At 53.7% G+C, this 20167-nt stretch overlaps 1 protein-coding gene across 1 annotated transcript in view; it reads left to right on the plus strand.

Moving 5' to 3' along the window:
* Positions 1 to 633: 633 nt before the first annotated feature.
* The window catches only part of SLC29A3 (solute carrier family 29 member 3), a gene marked incomplete at both ends in the record, with an annotated part of 41136 nt that continues 21602 nt past the window's right edge, over positions 634 to 20167 (plus strand). Inside the window, 4 exon segments of the mRNA XM_079702094.1 lie at positions 634 to 670; positions 673 to 719; positions 721 to 778; positions 3473 to 3771. Of these exon segments, the coding sequence (XP_079558220.1) occupies positions 634 to 670; positions 673 to 719; positions 721 to 778; positions 3473 to 3771 (441 nt within the window).

Raw genomic sequence — 20167 nt, forward strand, 5'->3', positions numbered from 1 at the left:
GGGCTCCACGGTGGAGAAGCAGCTGCGGCAGCACCGAGAGCCGGCTCACGGAGCACTCGCACGCCCGCCTGCGCAGTGCACCTGGCGGCCTGGCGCCTCACTCTCTCCACCTGTGAAATGGGGTAGCAGCGCAGGGAGCGCCGGAAGGAGAAAGGTTTGCAAACCGGGAAGCGCCGGCGGTGGTGGGCGGGGCGGCGCCTGGAGGCGGAGCCCGGCCTGCGGCCCCGCAGAGCCCCGAGTCGTCGTAGTGGCCGCGGTAAGCGGAGAGGCGGCGGCGGCGACGCGGCGGCGACAGTAAGTGCGGGCCGGCGGTCGGGCGCGGGTCTGGCTCCCGCCCAGCTCTTCAGGCTCTGGGTCGCCCACTGGGCTCGCGCAGCCGGCGGCCTCTCGCCGCGGCCCTCCTGGGGGGCTCCACGGGAGCCTCAGGACCCCGGCCTCTGTCTTGGCGCCTCTCCCCGTGACCCCCTCCCCAGCGTCCCTCCCCTTCCTCTCTGCTCTCTCCTCCTCCCCCTACTTTCCTCTCACTTTCCCTCTTTCTGGGTCTCTATCTTCTTTCTCCCCCAGATTCTCTGCCCTCCTCCCCATGGATTTCCTGAGACTGGACCTCACCTCCTGGATATGGGGGGACTGGGTATGGACAGGTCAGCCCAGAGTATCCAGAAGGTGGCTGACTGTCCAAACTGGGAAGCCTGAGGCTGGGGGTGTCCACAACCCCAAGGCAGATTCTGCCATGGCCTCTGGGTGGCACCGTGTGTTTCCCAGCAGTGCTTTCCAGTAGGTTAGCTTCACCAGCCCCCCTGCCCCCATTTCATAGGTGAGGAAATAGGGACACAGAGGCGAGACTGACTTAGCCAGAGTCAGTCAGAATCTTCCTAGAAACCAGCACCCAGACCCGGAGGATGGCCTGCAATGACTCCAGGCCCCGCGAGTTTCTGCTGCTTTGTGCAGGGGCTGCCCCTTGCCCCAGGTCACCCAGGACGGGAGCAGGGCTGAGCCCAACCAGCTCCTGCAGGTGCCTGAGGAACACACTCCAGGCCACAGCCAGCCCACCAGCCGAGGCTCTTCCTTACCTTTCTTTTTAATCCAAAAGCCAGCAGCTAGTTTTCATAAAGTGTAATAAGACTTTGCTCACTCCAGTGCTTTGGCCTGTGACCTGGGTGAGAGGAAATTCCAGACTCCTTCAGAAGCTTTGTCAAGGCTGAATGGTCCTGGACAAATAGATGCCTGGAGCTGAGAATGGACTCTGGCGGAGTGTGGCCTGGGTGACCGAGCTGTTGGCCCCTGCACCGACCCTTGGAGCTGGAGCATCTGGAAGGAACCACTTGGTCTTTATCTGTTGTCCTACGTGGGTCATAATTTTTACATTTTAAACACTAATTTAGAAATGGTGTGTGTATGTGTGTGTGTGTGCACGCATGTGCATGTGTGGCCACACTCTCTGGTTAGTGCTGAGCTCCCTGTGAGCAAAGCTGGGAAAGGACTCTGCTCAACCAGGGGAGTTTAAAATAGACCTGCTGACTTGGATGCTCTGGGTATCCGGCATCCTCCTGCCTGCCTGCTGCAGGGTATATGCTGCCCCAGCAGGGGAAAACATCCTGGCTGCACAGAGTCCATTCATTCAGCAAACACTGATGAGGGTGCCCTGCAGGGCTGCATTCACCGCTGCGCACAACTCACTGGCCAGGAGACCTTCCAGAAAGTCTGTACTTCGAGCCAGCAGACAAGGGTGCATGTTGCCAGCCACCTGCCTCCCAGGGACACCAAGGAGTCCAGATGGGCTCAGACTGCTTGGCTATGTAACCTTACTCTTATTGTGTGACTCTGGGCAAATTACTCAACCTCTTTGAGGCTCACTCTTCACCTGTGAAATGGGTCTTAGAGTACTACCTACTGTACTGCGCTGTTGTCAGCCTCAAGTGCTAGGTACGGACCTTGACATGCATGAGTACTGCATTTAATTTTAACTATCAGGAATTCTTACTGTTTGAATGTGGGACAAATCAAGTGACTTTAAGTCCTCATTCTTTGCTTCTGATAAAAAGGAGACAATAATTCCTGTCCTGCCTAATTCCGGGAAACGTTGTGAGGCTCTCCCGAAATAGTAGCAGAGCCTGATAAGGCTCTGTACCTCTGTGACAGAGTGTTCCCATCTCACCTGGCCTGGCTTGATGCTCTGAGTTAAGGCTCAGACTCCTATGTGAGCCGAGATGCATTGATTTGTTTATTGCAGAAGGGACTACAGAGTATCCCATCCTCAGCTTTATGGAAATATTTCCCATTTATCAAGCTGCTGCCATGGCCTATGTGCTATATAGAGCATAGAAGTAGGCATGCTACCTTGCAGCCAAACTCTGCAGCCAGCCAGCCAGGTGACAAGCCCAGGATGGCAGGGAAGATGCTGACGTTTGTTAGCATAGCCAGCCAGTTGCAGTTTACAAAAACCATTGTAAAAAGGCTTCCCTGGGTTTGTGGATGGGGATGGGGAAGGTGAGGCTCAGAGCATGGTGACTTGCCCAAGGCCATGTACACAATTGTTACTGGCAACCTGGAATCTTCAATTTGTCTCAGCTGCTACCGCAAATGGGGAGTTGCTGTCTCATGGTGGGATGTGATGAACAGAGGTGGGGACCCAGGCCGGAACTGCAAGCTCAGGCTTGGCCATTGACCTGGTTTGTGACCCGTTCTTTGGACCTTGGTTTCCCCACAAATGAAATGAGAGAGTGGACTATTAGATGTTTCAAACCAGCTTCTGGGGGCAGCTCTAGACACCATGAGTTGTTTTTTTTTAATATTATTTAATTTGAATGCCTTTATTTTTATTTATAATTTTATTTTTGAACAGATAATTCACAAAGTTCAGAATTCGAGAGGCGCAGAAGAGTATGCAGTGAAGTCCCCACCCTCCCCATCCCTAGCCTCCCACCTCAGAGGCAACCACTGTTTGAAATTTTTTGTGCGTCCTTCCAGAGGATATACATACATATGTGTGTATTTTCTCCTTCCCATCTACCCCATCCCTGCTTTTTTTGCACAAATAGTACCATATTCTGCACACTTTTCCTGTTCCTTACTTTTCTCACATAAAGTTGAAGAGTTTAGAGAGCACTGTGTGCTCATCAGGGGTCCTAATTCCTTTTGTTATGGCTGCTTAGAAAGTTCGATGCCTTGAGACCAGATTGCCCCTTGCAGATTGATTGCCACAGGCCCCACCATGCCGCATTGCCTTACTCCCAGCTGCCCCACAATTATTTGCTACTCTGTTGCCCTTGTATGGACTGGGGGGAACCTGAGGTCACTTACAGTGTGACATCTTGTCCTTCTCCCTAATCTTTAAACCTGAAGCTCTCGAGCCACGCCTTGGTGACCCTGTAGACCTCAGAGTGGGGACACAGTCAGCTCTGTAGGACGGGTGAGTCCCAGCTTCAGCTTCTGATCACGTGCCCCATCTCTGCTTCCCTCTCTGCTCCAACAGTGGCCATCGTCTCAGAGGATGACTTTCATCAAAGCTCCAACTCCACCTACAGAACTGCAAGCAGCTCTCTCCGAGCTGACCAAGAAGCACTGCTTGAGAAGCTGCTGGACCGCCCACTGCCCAGCCTGCAGAGGCCCAAGGACCGCTTCAGTGGTACCTACATCATCTTCTTCAGCTTGGGCATCGGTGGCCTGCTGCCATGGAACTTCTTTGTCACGGCCCAGGAGTACTGGATATTCAAACTCAGCAACTGTTCCAACCCAGCTACAGTGGAGGAGCCTAAGAGCTCGGACATCCTGGTAAGGCGTGTTCCTCCTGGGAGGCGGTGAAGGGTGACTTCATTTGGGTGCACCCATCCAGGGAGGCTTGTAGCGTCCTAAGAGTATGGATGCAAATTGGGAAGCTGTGTGGAGTATAGTACGTAGATGGAATTCACTTCAGTCCTAAAACATGCTCTGTGTTGTATATGAGGCCTCATGCTTCACGTGGCAGGGGAAGATGGAAATGGATAAGACACAGTCCCAGCCTTCACATTGCTTAGTATTTAACTTGGGGAGGAGATGCAAATGTTGATTCTGTGCAGTGTGGTATGGTAACCAAGAATCCAGAGTCCATGCCTCCAGGAGTTTGAAAGGGTGGATATAATAGTGCTAAGTTCACCTGTGAGTTGCAGAAAATTCCATAAGAGCAGTGGCTACCACAAGATGGAAGGTCATTTTTCTCTCATGTGCAAGTCTGGAGGGGGCCAGCCCAATGCTAGTGTGATGTTCCATGTTGGCAGGAACCTAGTTACTCCACCATGTGTAGCTTCCGTATTCAAGATCACTTCATAGTCCAAGATGGCTGTTGGAGTTCTAGCCATTACATCAGATAGGAAGAGGAAAAGGACAGGTATAAGAACATAAACACTCTGGGAAGTAAAACACATTGCTTTTGCTCATATCGAATTGGTCAGTCATGTGACCACAAGCACTGCAAAGGAGGCTGGGAAGTGTAGTCCTTAAGTGTTGTCTTTATCCCAGAGAACCATGTACCCAACTCAGATAGGAGTTTGTGTAGTTATGGAAGATGGGGAATTGAAGACTGGGCGTAAGTAGTCTTGTCATTAGGGGAGAGATCTCTGCAACTTAGAAGAATGGGGAGGAGACATTGCAGGTGGAAGGAAAACTCTGAGCTATGGCAGGTTGGGAGGAAAGTGCAGATGTCTATGAGGAACAGTGAAGCATCTGGTTTTGCTATATGTGGGGTGCACATAAGAGAGAAATAAGGCTTGAGATAATTTTCTGGGCCTTGAAGGCTTTGCTTGGGCCTTGAATGTCAAGGTGAGGAGTCTCAGTTTGGTTGGCAGTGGCATCAAGCCCTCTCTCTCCACCTGGGGCTGCTCATTTTGTGGGGTGACATTTCCCACGGGCCGGGAGAGTGTTAAAGAAAAAATTATTCTGCCACTTGTTAAAGTGGTAAGGAAACCTTTACTCAAGACTGTCGCAGTAAGGGAGAGAGATTGGGCTCAGCTCCAAATACTGCAAGGACGAGTGGGGATTTATAGCTAAGGAGCAAAGTGAGGGGGTCAGTGGTTGGAACATTGCTAAGAGGAATCATCAGGATAGAGGGATTTTTTTTTCTCATAAATTAAGGTTTCATTATAATTTGGTTTAGTATAAAAATTGTCACTAACCTTACTTGGAAAGTAGCCATAGCATTTGAGAATTATTTCTTTTTTTAATGTTGAAGTATAGTTAATTTACAATGAAGGGTAGGGGGATTCTTGCTAAAGGCAGGCCAATGACATATAGACACCAAGGGTGGGGGATGAAGAACTTGATCAGATCTCAAGGGTGATAAGATATCAAGGGTGGGGGGATCCTCCATAAACTGACTTAGCAGGATTCTTGGTAAGACTGAGCTGGCAGCTGGAGATAGGACGGGGGCTAAGGTCCACGTTTAGTGGAGAAGAAGGCTCAGTGTGGTTCCTGTCAGGAGCCTCAGCTTCCGCAGCTGATCTAGGGCAGGGTCTGCTCTCTCTTGAAAGCTCATGGATGGGGGCAGCAGGGTGTTCTAAAGGCATGCCAGGCCGGGGGCTGCCAGCTGCTCCTCTCCTCCAGGGGTGCCCCAGGGGACAAGAAGAGGACACCCTAGCAGACCCTAGCCATACCCATCAACTGGCCTAGGAGTTGGCTCGCCACCCCTTTTCTGAGAGCACCTTTGAAATCCCTGACCTAACCCCACGGAACTTTCAATGAGTCTGACGCATTGACTGAGGCATCCCTGTTGTCTGTCTGGAAGGGCTCTACCATGGCTACACAGTGGAATCACCCAGGAAGCTTTTTAAAAATTCCAATCTGGGCCCTACCCCAGAGATTCTGATTGAATAAGGCCGAGGTGAGGTGTGGACATGGGCATTTTGAGACTTCACACTCCCTTCTCCAGCCCCAGCCCCTTGATTCTGACACCCTGTGAGGGCCTCTCCCTGTTACCTGAGGAATTCACAGAGGCCAGAGCAGTGCGTATAAACTCATTTCTGCAGTGAAGGGCTGTCACAGAACCTAGTATAGTAATTTAGAGCGTCCTACTCAAGGCGTGGTCTTGGGACCAGGCATCACCGGGAGTATGTTAGTGATGCAGAGTCTCAGGCCCCCAGACTGACTGAGTCAGGAGCTGCCAACACGCCACCCTGGTGACTGGCAGGCGTGGTAGAGTTTGGGAAGCACTGGCTAGGGCAGGGCTTTTGGAAACAGACTGCATGGGTTCAAACCCTGCCTCTGTTCTTAGCTCCCTGGCCTCTCGGTGCTGCCTCATCTTGCAGGTATATAACAGGAGGATAATACACCCACCAACTTCTTAGGGTTGTTGTGAGGATTAAGTAAATTAATAGGCATACAAAGCACTTAGAACAGGGTCTGGCACCACTGCTGTGAGTTCTGTATAAACATTATTATTGTTATTATCCTTCGAGGGATGGGGCCACACTTCTGAGCTGCATGTGGCCCTGGTGTATTTCCAGACGTCTGGCTGGCTTAGCCAGGGTGCTTTATGATCCACTTTTATTTACCAGTGACTCAAGCGTCCCAGCTTTCTGCCAGCCTCCGTAAATCAGCCAGCGCACTTGGGCTTCATCCAGAAGATCCCTCTCTGTCTGGGCCAGCACCCAGCCTTGGGTGGCCCCCAGGGCTACATTCCATGTGCACCTGTCCTGCCTCCTCGGGGCTGCCCAGGGCAGGCGAGGATGTGCGGTCCAGTCTCTGGGAGTGTCCCTCGTCCAGTGGAGGTGTGCCGTGAGCGGCTCTTGCTGCGAGGCAGTCCCTTCCCAGCTGCAGGCACTTAGCATTCCAGGCCCTGCTGCTATGCTTTATGGCCTCTTTCCAAGTGCTGGCAGGTGCAGACGTAGTACCTGCGGCTGCCCGGAGCTCCTGGCTCTTGGCATCGGAGATGAGAGACCTGTCACCCCTCGATTCATGGGCCAGGTTTGGGAAGCAAGCATGCTGGGGTGTTTCTGCATTTTGTGGGCCATTTTTCTTTGCCTAATTCCTCATTCCTGCCACCCGCCTCCCCAGTTCTTTCCCCCTCTCTTCCTGATTTCCCTGCGAGAGGCGGCTGGTCTGTGCTGTCACCTGAGGGCTACTCTGTGCGGAGCGAGCGGGGGAGAGTCAAATGGGTCTGTCTCCAGCCACCACCTGCAACTCAATTAGCTGTGGGTCTGGATGTTGGATGTTCTCCGTACTTCCTTTTTATATTTCCCAGGGATGGATACCATTGGGTGGGGAATTTGACTCCGTAAGGGGTGTTTGCACAGACCCCCTCCCCAGTTATGTCACTTTCAAGGTCACCCCCCTTCTCAGGATCATTTTCTTCTGCCTGGAACACCCTTGGGGTGGTTTAGAGAGCATTCTCAGGCTCGCCTGCCCCCTTGTCTCCGTTCTCTGGAATAAGAACTTTGAATAAACTCACCACAGGACTGTGGGCCCAGAGCCAAAAAAATTAAGAGCATAAATGAGGAAGAATTGATAGGAAAAGATGGTGCTTTGGGGAGCCGTCTTCTGAGCCTGACTCTGGGCCACCATGCTGGCAAGGGTGTTAAACACACCGTCTCTCATTAACCCTATTTTTGTTTTTTTTTTTCAGGCAAAAAGCCAGAGGCTCAGAGAGGTTCAGTAGCTGGCCCCTAATCACATAGCTAGGAAGGGCTGTAAACAATTTTACGGAGAATTTAGGTGGATAGATGACTGCAGAATTTGTCCTGCTCAGAGGGTAGTGCAGAGGGGACTGTCCTGTAGACAGAGGCAGCCCCACACCCTGATTTGGCCAAACCCTATTATCTTTCTTCCTGTGGAGAGCCTGACCCTGGTCTGGCCTCCTTTTCCACCCTGGAAGCCCAGGTGCCTTAGCTGTACCCCTGGATTCTGGACCCAGCTTCCAAGCTGTCAGCATCCCTGATCCCTTCCCCACACCTCCTCTACCACTTCCCCCTGCCCCCCACCCCAGTCCTCCCCTGGCTCTGGGGTTCGTAAATCATCCCTGATCCTGTGGGAGGCCTCCTTGGCCTCTCCTGCAAGCCTGTAGCGCTGCCGCTGGGCTAGGGACTATAAGGCGGACACACACCCCCTTTCTGCCCCAGAGAAGGTGGTGATGACACCTTCTCCCGGTCATCCCCTGCCACGAGGCCTCCACGGCCCCTGCCCACGCATTCTTCCCATTCGCCTTGGCCTGCCCAGGGCTCCTCTCTCAGGGGGCTGCGGGACATGGCCAGGTCGTGGGGGGGACCCACAGTCCGACTTGGTGTCAGCGGGGCCAGGACCCGGGCCTGGCCATCTATTGCCATCCCGTCCATCCCCTGACCAGAGGCGCCCCAGGGGCCCAGACCAGGGAGTGGGGCAGGAGGTGGGTGTGTCTGTTACTCCTGGGAACCTCCCCTGCCTCCACCCTTCTGAACTACGGGCTCCTCATCTGGGTCCCCAGAGCCTGACGTACTTCCCCATCAGGTCCTCGCCCCACAACTCATGGTACCGAGGACTTATTGTGGGGTAGCAACACTCTCAGCACTTTGCCTGCATTAACTAATTTAACCCCCAGCACCCTGTGAGGTAGGAACTGCTATTATCCGTGGTGACAGTACCCTTTTCAAAGATGAGAATGCCTCCCCCTCCAAACCGTTTGCTCTTTGGGAATAGTGAGTACAGTTCTCTTACTCTACATCCCTGTGCCCCCAGCACAGAGTTGCACATGATAAATATTTGTTGCTTTAGTTATTATATGGCTGGGGAAGAAAGCCCCATCACCCCAATCCACGATAGGGGTGGCATGGTTTTACAAAGAAGAAGATCTGGGGGTCACAGTGGCCACCACCAAAGGAGTTTTGACGTTTCAGGTGGGTTAGCAGAGACATGACGTGGGATTCCTGCATAGGGAAGGGATCCAGGTTGATCTGGTTCAGCAGGTCTCTGAGCATCTTCTCATTTATGGCACCTTTGTCCTGGCCCAACCCCTCAGCCCCACAAAGAAGCAGGATAGCATGACTTGGGAACTATTCTTACCACTAAGGGCAGACATCCCAATTCAAGGAGAAGGGTTAAAAGCAACCAGGATGAACTAGTTTAGAGAAGGACAGATTATCAGAGGTCTTGGTAATGACCTGTTGATTTTACAAAGTCCCCGCCACACAGCCTGTACCTGTCGCCATTGGACCCACCATCTTACTTCATCTGTAGGATGACCTGGTGAGTTAGGTGCTGTAGCCCTAGTTTTCAGATGGAGAAACTGAGCCTCACAGATTTGGAGCCACTGACCCAAGGTCACTGACTAGCAAGTGACAGAACTGGGCTGTGGACCAGTCTGGAGGTCAGTGGAGCCTGTGCTGGTAACCGGCGTACTCTGGCCTCTCCATCTCCCCTAGCGTCCTCCGCTCTGGCTGTACAGTAGAGTCACCCAGAGAGTTGTGGAAACCTACCCGCCTGCCCCACCCACCTGATTCTGGTGACATTGAAGGAGGGGCCTGGGCAGAAGCATTTTTAAGCTCTCTAGGTGAGGCTAACATGCAGCCACATGATCCAAGAGAAAGGTTAGCAGGTGGGGGTAATGAATAGCTGTCTTCTGCCTCTACCAGAGCATCCATTGAATGGGCTTAGGTTACATTATGAGAGACTTAGGTGAGCCCTCTAGAAGGACTTCCTGCAGTACAAGTGGTCAAAGCTGGCAGTGGAGGGGAGGATGAGAGCAGGCTCCCTACTGGAAGTCCGAGGAATGGTTTTCCTTAACCTGGTCTTCAGAGAGTGTGGGGTCCTCTCTGGGACCCTTACAAATGGAGGTGGTGATGCCAAAAGCTCAGCCTTTTTTGCACCGGTGCCAAATCAAATCTCAGAGACAGAGTTTTGGGTAATGTAGAAAAGAATAGGTTTATTGCTTTGCCAGGCAAAGGGGGACACAGCGGGCTCCTGCCCTGAAAAACTATGTGTCCCAACCTGGAGGATTTGGTGAGGAGTTTTATAGCAACGGTTCAAGGGTGGGGTTGCTGATAAGATCAGGGTGTGTGCAGGGCCTGTTTTTTTTGCGCAGTACATGGGCCTCTCACTGTTGTGGCCTCTCCCGTTGCGGAGCACAGGCTCCGGATGCGCAGGCTCAGCAGCCATGGCTCACGGGCCCAGCCGCTCCGCGGCATGTGGGATCTTCCCGGACCGGGGCATGAACCTGTGTCCCCTGCATCGGCAGGCGGACTCTCAACCACTGAGTCACCAGGGAAGCCCTGAGGTAATCTTCTTGATGAGTTTCTCTGGTATGAAGAATGCTGACATCTTCCATTTGTTGGGTTTTAATTCTATAAAGAGCTTAAAGACACTGTTGTGTATATCCCTTGAGTCCAGGGCCCTGCCCCAAGGCTGCACTATTGTTTCTTGGCTGCCCCTCCCTTGTCTCTGCATCCCCTCTCTTCCCTGATTAGCAGCTGTTTGAAGCTGCCCCTTGGAACTCAGGTCATGGAGGCTGGAGTCTGTTCCCTACAAGAAAGGGGGTACAGAAGGGCTTCTGTGCCCAGGAGCCCCATAAGGTCCTGCTCTGTTTCACTGGATGGAGGGTCTGGTGCTCGCCTGACCTAAATGCTTTGGGCTTAATTCCTCAACGTGACTCTGCTGTCCCCTGATGCCTGACAGCCTGGAAAGAGACTTCAGCCCTTCCTCTGGGCACACGCTCAGTGTGAGCTGAGGGGTTCCATAGCCACCTTCCTCTCCCTCCTTGTTTGCCAGCCTCCTGAAAAAGGAGCACTAGGGCCGACTGGGCCCCGAAGTGGATGTCCTAGCACCTAGGGTAACACAGGCCAGAGCAAGTGAAGCCATGAGAACGGAGGACAGGGAAATGGAGACAGTCCCGGCCTCTGCTCTCCTGGGCTGCTGTCACTGCCAGGACCAGCCAGTACCCTCTCTGTGCTGGATCAGGGAGTGGACTGTGACCTGCTCCTGGAGTTTTAAGAGCCCTGGGTAGTTGATTTTGTAAAAGCTCTGTACCTGGGAGGAAGCTGGGTCTGTCTGTCTTGTGGGACTGCAGGGTAGCTGGGAACAGCCCAGAGGGTGACAGGACTTCCTTCACCCCCAGTCCTAGCGGTGCCCTCCCCCGCTGTGTGGCTTGGGGCCAGGCTACGTGGCCCCTGGGTGCTCTGAACACAGACCCACCATGGAGCGTCCGCAGCATGTACAGAACGCTCCAGATGTCCCCGGGAGGGAAGTCTGGTATTTACTGCGCATCTCCTACATGGTAGCTGTGGTGTGAGGACTGGGCCGAATCCTCCTAACATTCACCGCCTTTATCAAACCCTCGCCCTGTGCCAGCCACTGTACTAAGGGCTCTGACTTGTTTATTAATTCCACGATATGTATTAAGCAACCTGCTGTGTGCCAGAAGCTTTCTTTTCCTTATCTCTTTTGCTCCTTACTACAGCCCTCAGGGATAGGTATTATTATACCCATTTTACAGAGAAGGGAACCAAAGCTCAAAAACTACAGGTTATTTGTTCCCAGGCACAAAGTCAGTGACTCAGGCCGGGCCATCTGAACCCACATTGTCCATGCCCTTAACCCTGGGCTCCATATCAGCCTTTCCAGGTGTTTTCACACTACACATTTCATCTGGCAGAACGTACATGTCTGTAATGGAAAGAGCAGTTTCATGAAGCAGTACCTACACTTAAAAAAATCTCTGATTGTAGTTTTCAAGGAGGAGAAAGTGATCATCCGTGCTGATCTTATAAATGGCTTATAAGCCACCCAGGCTGAGGAGCATGGAGAGTTTGCCTCTGGATTTAACCTCGTGTGGGCCCTTGGTGGCCTTGGGGAGCAGCGACATGGGGGTAGGGGCAGAAGCTGGACCCGAGGCCGTGAGGGAGAGGATGGGGGAGGGACTGGGGAGGCCGCCAACCTGGGAACTACCTCTAGGAGTTTTGCTCTGCAACTCTTTCCTTCTGGAGGATTGGAGCGGGAGTTACAGGGGATGTGTGGTCAAGAGGGTACGGATTTTCCGGGTTTGTTGTATTTTTAACACAGGAGAAATAGCAGGTAGTTTGTGTGCTCATGTGAATGGTCCAGTGGAGAGGGGACCGTGAGTGCTGAGGAAGAGCAAGAAACATAGCTGAGTGCAGTCTGCGAGCAGACAGGGCCTGGGCTCGGGGCACAGTGGAGGGGGTCCTGGAAAAGCACGCAGATGATTCAGCCTGAGGAACAGGAAAGAAGGCAGCAAAAGAGAAAATGAAATAAAATTCTGGTTGTGACCCATTAAGTGGATTTCATATCCTGTATGAACAGGGTTGCAACCTGTCATTTGAAAGCCCTGCTCCACCCATTTGCCTGTCACCTCACATCCAGCCATAAGGATGCATTTTGCCCACGGAGGAGGAAAGTGAAGCAGTAAGTGACTTGCTGATGCCACAGGGCTATGAAGACAAGAGTGGGGGCCGTAACCCAGGGGTATCTGAGTCTGCATCAGGTTTCCTGGGACATTTGGCAGACACCCAGATTCCCAGGCTCCACTGTGCTGGCTCCTCCTCCCTGGGGTGGGCCTGGGCACTGTTGCCAGGTGCTCCTGACATGGCCAGCTGGCAGGGTAGCAGGTATCCAGGTCTCCTCTGTCCACATGCTGTTCCTTGAGAAGCACCGTTCTGGGTGTAGATGGATCATGACGCTCCTGCAGTCCACTCCTAGTGCAACTCAGATCTCTCCGAATGGAAAAGGTGCCTAGATTCCATTTGACAATCTCTTTTTTTTTTTTTTTTTCTGTACGCGGGCCTCTCACTGTTGTGGCCTCTCCCGTTGCAGAGCACAGGCTCCGGACACACAGGCTCAGTGGCCATGGCTCACGGGCCCAGCCGCTCCGCGGCATGTGGGATCTTCCCAGACTGGGGCACGAACCCATGTCCCCTGCATCGGCAGGCGGACTCTCAACCACTGTGCCACCAGGGAAGCCCTGGCAATCTACTTTTTAAGAGCAGAATTCTGAAGAATAGTGCTAAGTGAGGGAAACACCCTTCCTTACACCATGAAAGCATATTAAAGCGGGATTTTGCCAGAGCCCTGTCATCCCAGGAAAGGAGGAGTTGGGGGTGGTCTGGGGGTCAGGCAGGTTAGGATGGGGCTCTAGGCTTCCTGAGCAGGACATGGGTGAGTGGCCACCAGGCAGAGAGGGCAGGTCCCTCTTCCCAGCTGCCCAGTGGCCTGGGCTAGCATGAATGGCTGCTCTAAACCATTTTTAAAAATTAGAACCAAAGTGAGTCATTTTTTTTTAATTCCCTTGTCCACCCTCTGATTCTAACTGCAGACCCAGCCAGCATGCTATTCCCAGTAAATATACCTGTGATGGCTTTTTCTTCTGTTTTTAGCTCTTGCTGTGTCCTGCAGAGGGAGAGAAAAAGCCCGACCTGAAACGCTGTCAGTCATGCCTTCAGTGGCCTCGACTTCTCTTTTTATTTTCTCCCTGTGTGCTCAGGGCCCCTGTCCACGGCTGCGCCCCACTCCCTGGCCCTCCCAGGCTATCGATCGCTCCCCCTCTGCCTTCGGTTTTATTTCTTCCTGCACACATCCTTAGAGTGTAGAGGTGATTTCCTCGACAAATTAGAACACGGCCTGGGCCTTACGTGCTCCAGTGTCTTCTCGATGTGATTGATCATCTCGAGTACCCGGAGAGCAGAACCAAACTGTAGTCTTTGCCGGGCGCCTTCATTACAGGGCCATGATCTGGGAGGGATCCGTGGTGGCAGCAGCGACCTGGGAGGCCCTCTTGGAAGTCTTGTGTGTGCACACACACACATGCACATATGCATCTGAGGCCTGTAGCAGCCTGTGGTTTCTGCCCACGTGAACCCCCAAAGAAAAACAGCCTCCCTGTAGAGGAGAGGGCATGTTGGGTGAGGAAGTGCAGCTGGCTCTGCTCAGGACTGCCTCTTCCTGGTTGTTCTCCTGGGTTTCCTTCTACAGAGAGCAGCTGGAGCACCGCCAGGCCACCTCATTTTTTTTTTTGTTTGTGTTTTGGTTTTTTGTCTACCACTTCCTCTTTAGGCACATGCCACAGGGCCTGGTCCCTGTCCCCAGCCATCAGCCCTGGGTTGCTGATGTGTGTCAGCCCTCTGGGGGCTGCAGAAGCTGAGGGTAGGTGGGGAATTTCCTTGGAAGGCCTCTTCCTCCTTGCCCTGGCCACATGGTCAGGCTGCAGAAGAGGAAGGACAGGCTGGCCGAGCGTCAGCAGGGACGAGCCCTGAATCAGCTCTCACCCCACAGAGGTTGTGTGTGGATTTACAGGCTCCCTGTTTCTCTGACCTTTCCCTCTACCTGTTTCTGAGCCATCTCCCTGCCTACTAAGATTCCAGCCTGAGGGTGCATAGGGGGCACATAAAGATGAAGATCCAAGGCCTGCTTGCCCCTGGTCAGGGACCTGGCGAAAGTGGGGTGGAAGGTTGACAGAAGTGATGTTGCCATTTTCCGTGCTCACCCTGCGTGGTGGAAAAACCTGGGGCTCAGGAGAGCTGGATTGTTTCTGACTCTTTGTCAAATTTGCGGGGTAACTTAGGGCCCCATTACCTTATTTAAGAAACTAGATCGAGGCTGGCAAACATTTTCTAAAGGGCCAGAGGGTAAATGTTTTAGGTTTTGCGGGCCACAGGATCCCTGTTTAACAGGTACTCAGCTCTGCCCTTGTAGAGTGAAAGCCACTGGGGATAATTCGTAAACAAAGGGGTGCAACTCTTTTCCAGTATTTACAAAGAAAGAGGGTGGGCAGATTTGTCCCCAGGCCAGTCTTTTGCCAGGACTAGCCGCTCCCTTGTGGTTCTCCCCCTACGAGCGTTGTGAGATCCGTTATAGAGGTGCCTACCTGGCTTAATTTCTCTTCGTAACACTTATCACTGCGTGACATATTGTCTATTTGTTTATGCATTTGCCAGCTGTCTGCTTGACCAGAACATCAGTTCCACAAAAGCAGGAACTTGGACTGAATCCCCTGTGAATAGCTATAGGGCTCAATATATACGAGCAGAGTGATGAGTTAATAAGCATTTGTAGAGGGCCAGTCACGTGTCAGTGCTGGACTGCTGGCGGGGAGAGGGCACGGGAGGAAGACCGTCGTCCCAGGATTAGACGCCCTGGTCCCGTATTCAGGGGGTTGGAATCTCACTGTGCGGTCATTATTTTACCCGCACGCTCAGACTACACCGGAGCAGACTTCCTTCCCTGCCCCTGCCCAGTCGAGTTGCTCAAGCCTGAAACTGAGGTATTACCTTTATTTCCCTCTGTCTTTCCACCCCCACCTTCAGCCCATCAGCAAGTCTTGTCAATTCTACCTCTGAAACATCTCAGTCCCTCCAGTTCTCCCCTCCACGGTCTCAGCCTCGCTGGCCCCCAGGGCGCCCCCTTCAGTCCATTCTCCATGGAGGCTGCAGAAGTGGTCTCTTTAAGACAAAACAGAGAAGCTGTCCACTGCGCCAGGTAAGGGGACAGGGGACTGGGTCTGAGCTATGTGACTTTGGGCAAGTACCCGACCTCTCTGAGCCTCAGTGTCCTCCTCTGCAACATAGAGGGAGCAAAGACGTGATGGACACTCGGAACAGCACCGTGTGGTGGGGGCTTGGTGAATGGGTGCCTGTAGCACGTTTCTCAGCTGTTTAGAATCCCACATCCAAACTCCAACCCCAGCCTGGACGCCCAGGCCCTGCCCATGCCCCCAGCCTGGTCCCCTCCTCTCTCCCTTGCTCCCTGGATTCCAGAATCACCCTGGTTTTTCAGTTGCTTGAACACACCAAGCTCATTCATGCTGCAGAGCCAGCTGTCTGCTGTTCCCTCTGTCCAGAAAGCTTTTCTTCTCACCCGTCACACAGCTTATCCTTGGGTCTCTGTTCACACATTAGCATCTCACTACCCTCTCTAACATCTCTACCCCCACTAGGCTCTATTTTACCCCCTTATTTGGTCTTCCTTTTTATCCCATTTGTTATAACTTGCAGTCTTTTTTTAAAACTTGTTGCTTCCTCATTTTTTGCCTCCCTCACTAGAGCACCCCAGCTCCAGCACACGTTGGGCAAATAGCAGGGGCTCGGCCATTACTTGTTGAGTAAGTGAGTGAGCTTTGGGGATCGACTACCTTTAACATTTCTTGAATGAATGAATGAGTGGATAAATGCATAGCCCCTGCCACCCGCTCCTGCCAGGCGACCCGCTAGACCTGGCACTGGTCATGTGGTTTTGCTGCTCAGAGGCCTTCCATAGCTCCCTAGTACCGTCTGGAATAAACACCCCTCTTCAGCCTGCTACATGGGAGCACCTGTTAGCCTCCCTCACCCCCACGTGCCCCATCATTTAACCAAACTGGAGCCTGAGAAAGGTCCAAAAGAGAGGGGACAGTGCATGAGGAGCTCCAAGGGGGGGCCAGGAGGCCAGGCTATTGGCGGAGGGGGTGTCGCTGCTGGGCCCTTTGAGGCAGACAAGCACGGGACAAATGGGCTTGGCTTGTGGGTGAGGGGCTGTGGGCGGAGGAGGGAGCTGAGCAAAGGCGAGGGGAGAGCTGGGACCTGGGGGAGTGGATGTGAGCTGCAGTCAGGTGATGGGGACGCAGTGGGGGGTGGTGGTGCGGCAAATCATGGAGCTGGGGTGAGGGTGAAAGGGAAACCGAGGAAACTTTGAAGGGAGGACACTGAGAAAAGGAGGGAGGAACCATGCGGCCTCGGGTCTTGTGGGTTCTCTTGAAGGCCTCTGATTTGGGAGCTTGGAGCTTGGGCTCAGCAGGCCACCCAGGCGGGATGGCCAGCTGGCAGCGGAAAGTGTTCTGGAGTCAGGGAGTGACGCAGGCAGGCGTGGGGCGCCGTCAGAGCTGGGGGATGAACTCCCAGGGCAGGGCTGTAGCACAGGAAGGAGGGAGCTAATGAGGCCCCTCGGATGGCAGAGAGTGCAGGGGACTGAGCCGCCGAGGAGGGGGCCTGGAGGTGGCCTGTGAGTCCAGGAGGGGGCGCTGGAGGGGAGGTGCAGTGGTTTCTCGTGGCTGTTCCATTAACAAGCTACCACAACCCACGTGGTGTAGAGCAGCAGGAATTTTATTCTCACAGTTCTGGAGGCTGGAAGTCCAAAAGCAAGGCTCCAGCAGGACCGTGCTCCCCCTCTACCCCCCACAAAGACTCTGGGAAGAATCTTGCCTCTTCCAGGTTCCAGGGGCTCCCAGCGAGCCTTGGCTTCCCTTGGCCTGTGGCAGCACAACTCCGGTCTCGGCCTCTGCGTTCACTGGGCGCCCTCCCTGTGTGTCTGTCTCTGTGCCCTCTCCTTCTTGTAAGGACACTGGTCCTTGGATTTAGGGCTTACTCTGATCCAGTGTGACCTCGTCTTAACTAATTATACCTGCAAAGACCCTCTTTCCAAATCAGGTCGCATTTGAGATTCTGTGTTGACGTGAATTTGGGGGGGACACAGTTCAGCCCATTATAGTGGGTGGCATGTGGTGACAGGAGCCTGAGGGCTCAGACCAGGCCGTGGTTATGGGTGGGCTGCAAAGAGGACCCCTTGAAGGAGTCTTTCCCTGGAGCCACCCAGGAGCGGGTAAGGCATTCACAGTGAGGGCAGACGCTGCATTTTGAGGGAGTTTGGAGTGAAAGGAAGGAGGGGCCTGGTGGCCAAAGACAGTGAAGTCAAAGAGGTTTTTTTTCTTAGCCCAAGGGAGACCTGAGTGAGCCTCTTAGGCAGAAGAGTAGGAGGGGACAGCAGTGAGGGAGAGAGAGAGGAAATGCAGGTGAGGAAGGTGAGAGTTCATGGTGGAGGAAGAGCACCTTCTTGCCCTGGAAAGCTTTACACAGAGGGGAGGGAGGGCAGGGAGGCTTATTCCAGAAAACCTCAGGAACTTTGCTTATCCTCTGGCAGGAGTTCCAAAGGAGGAGATCACAGGCTGAGGAGGGCTTCCAAGCTATTGAAGAGCCAGATTTATAGTGGCCCCAGGGAGTGTCTGGGCCTGGAGAAGGCCTGAGAGTCCATGCTCAGGCCAAGCCTCAGGGCTGATGTTAGAACAGCATGCAAAGGTCTCATGGGGCCTTCTTTCCTTGGAGTGGCTGGGTCATCTTTCTGGGCCTTACCTGTCTGGCTCTGACCCCAGCTTTGTTGTGCCGTTGGGCCCCTGGCTACCCCATCACACCTTGGTGGATCTGGGCTCCTGTTTCCCTCACCTCTCTGAGCCCTGGAACAGGCATTGCCCCTCCCTCCCTGCCTTGCCAGCCCTCCCTGCTCATCCAGGCCCCCAGCCACAAACCCCTTAGTTTTCTGAGGCCGGTGCCCCAAACAGGGGGCCTTAGAACCCACAGACAGGACGGCACCTGCACCCCTCACGGGGACAGCAGCCCTCTGCTCACTTCTTGGTCTGCCCAGGAGTGGCTGTGACCAGTGCCAAGGTGGAGACGCTTCCCCTGCAGCATCCCAGACATAGAACTCAGCTCTGGGCTGTCCGAAGGCAGCAAGTTTGCAATGGCAAGCTATTATTGGCTCCAGCCTGCTCGCTGCTGCTAATTTCATGCTCCTGTGATCCAGGTAACGCTTTGATGCCTCGAGCTGCCACCCCCCAGGCTTGAATCGCTTTTTCTCGCCCCGCAGGAGCCCAGCTGCCTCCACCGTGCTCTTGAGGTGGGGGCCACGCAAAGCTGCCTCTCAGAAGCCGCTGGGCGGCCGGCCCCAAGCTAGCTGGCCGCGGCTCGTGACTAATTTGCTGCACTTATTTCAAAGTGCGCAAATGGCATTCGGGGGAGAGGAAGCTTACCCAGGGCCTGCCAGAGATAAACGGGCTCATTTTGGGGCCTCCCTGCCTGAAGAAACCTCTTTCCCTGGACTCTGAGCTCAGAATTAAATTCTTCCAGAAGAGATGCTTAGCACGGAGCCTCTCAGCGTGGAGGAGAGGAAATGCTGCCCAACGTAAAATGCGCCTCACATCTGGCCAGCTGGCTCTGCTGGGTTTTTAGATTGTGTTTGAGGAGCATCTCTCCCCCTTCCTGGTGTTCACAAGCTGGGCTAGAGGGTCATGGACGGAAATGGTTTCTTCCTCTCCAGTGCAAGTGGATCAATGCCCTGTGCCCCAGCCACAGGGCTGCTCCACACCGACCTGCCGCCTGGGGGCCGCTGGCACCTAGCGCCCCTGGGCGGGCTCTGTCCACACTCTGAGTTTTGATCCCCGCCCCGACTCGTCCTGGGGCGTTCTGCTGGGGTTTGCATGGTCAGGAGAGAAGCTGGAAGCCTGCCCAGTGCTTTCCAACTACAATGTCCTCCTTCACATGGCCTGTGCTTAGCAGCAGACCGTGTCCATCCATTTCGGTGGCTGACAGTAGTGAGGGCTTCTCTCTCAATCTTTATTTTTTTGTGTGTGCTTTTTACTGCTACTCCGATCTACAGGCCTGAGGAAAATGCACAAGGGAATGGACGGTGGGGTTTAAGGAAAAGAGAGAGTTAACAGGCAGAGGGGAGAACTCAAGCCCCGTCATTTGCTGGCTGGGGCAGAGGGAAGACGCCACCCTGATGGAACCTTTGATCCCGCGGGCTGGTCCCAGCTCACTGCTGGGAAGGCATGTGGGCTGCCAGTCCCGGCCTCTGGGGCAGCCAGTGACATGCTGTAATCCCAGTGACGGTGTTTGGGTTTGTGTGACTGTGAGGCAGGCGGCCTCAGCTACAGCGGCTCTTACGTTGTGGAGCGATGATAACGATCTCCCCATCCCACCCCTGCCCCGCATCAGAAAAGCCTGCCACCAGCACTCTCCAAGTGTGCACCTCTGTGCAATTCATCCACCTCTGTTAGCCTCAAGCTTCTTATCTGTAAAATGGGAGCAATCCTAATTCTGACTTGCTCTTACAGGCTGAGTTAAGAGCAAAGGGACTGGGGTCTGTGCAGGCCACATGTAAGCAGTTTTGTTCAAATGTCAATAACCTGGTACTGTGCAGGGCTTCCGTGTCCATTGGATTACCTGGCAAGTGCCAAAGAGGACCTTTGATGTTACCTTTGCCAGACGCCGAGCCCTAGGTAATTGCACAGTGCAGGGGAGATACTGGAGGGCAGGGGGATCAGACTAGACATTCAAGGAGCAGAAGTTTTCCTCTTTGTTCCTCAGAGCTGGGCTCGCCTCACACTGAGTTGGAGAATTTAGAATGGTGGGGCCGCTCTCTCTCCTCAGCACCCTGAGGGGGAGGGGCAGGTGCTGTGGCTGCATTCCTGCCTCTCTGCCCTGTG

The sequence above is a fragment of the Hyperoodon ampullatus genome (genome assembly GCF_949752795.1).
Source record: "Hyperoodon ampullatus genome assembly, chromosome: 1".
NCBI lineage: Eukaryota > Metazoa > Chordata > Mammalia > Artiodactyla > Ziphiidae > Hyperoodon > Hyperoodon ampullatus.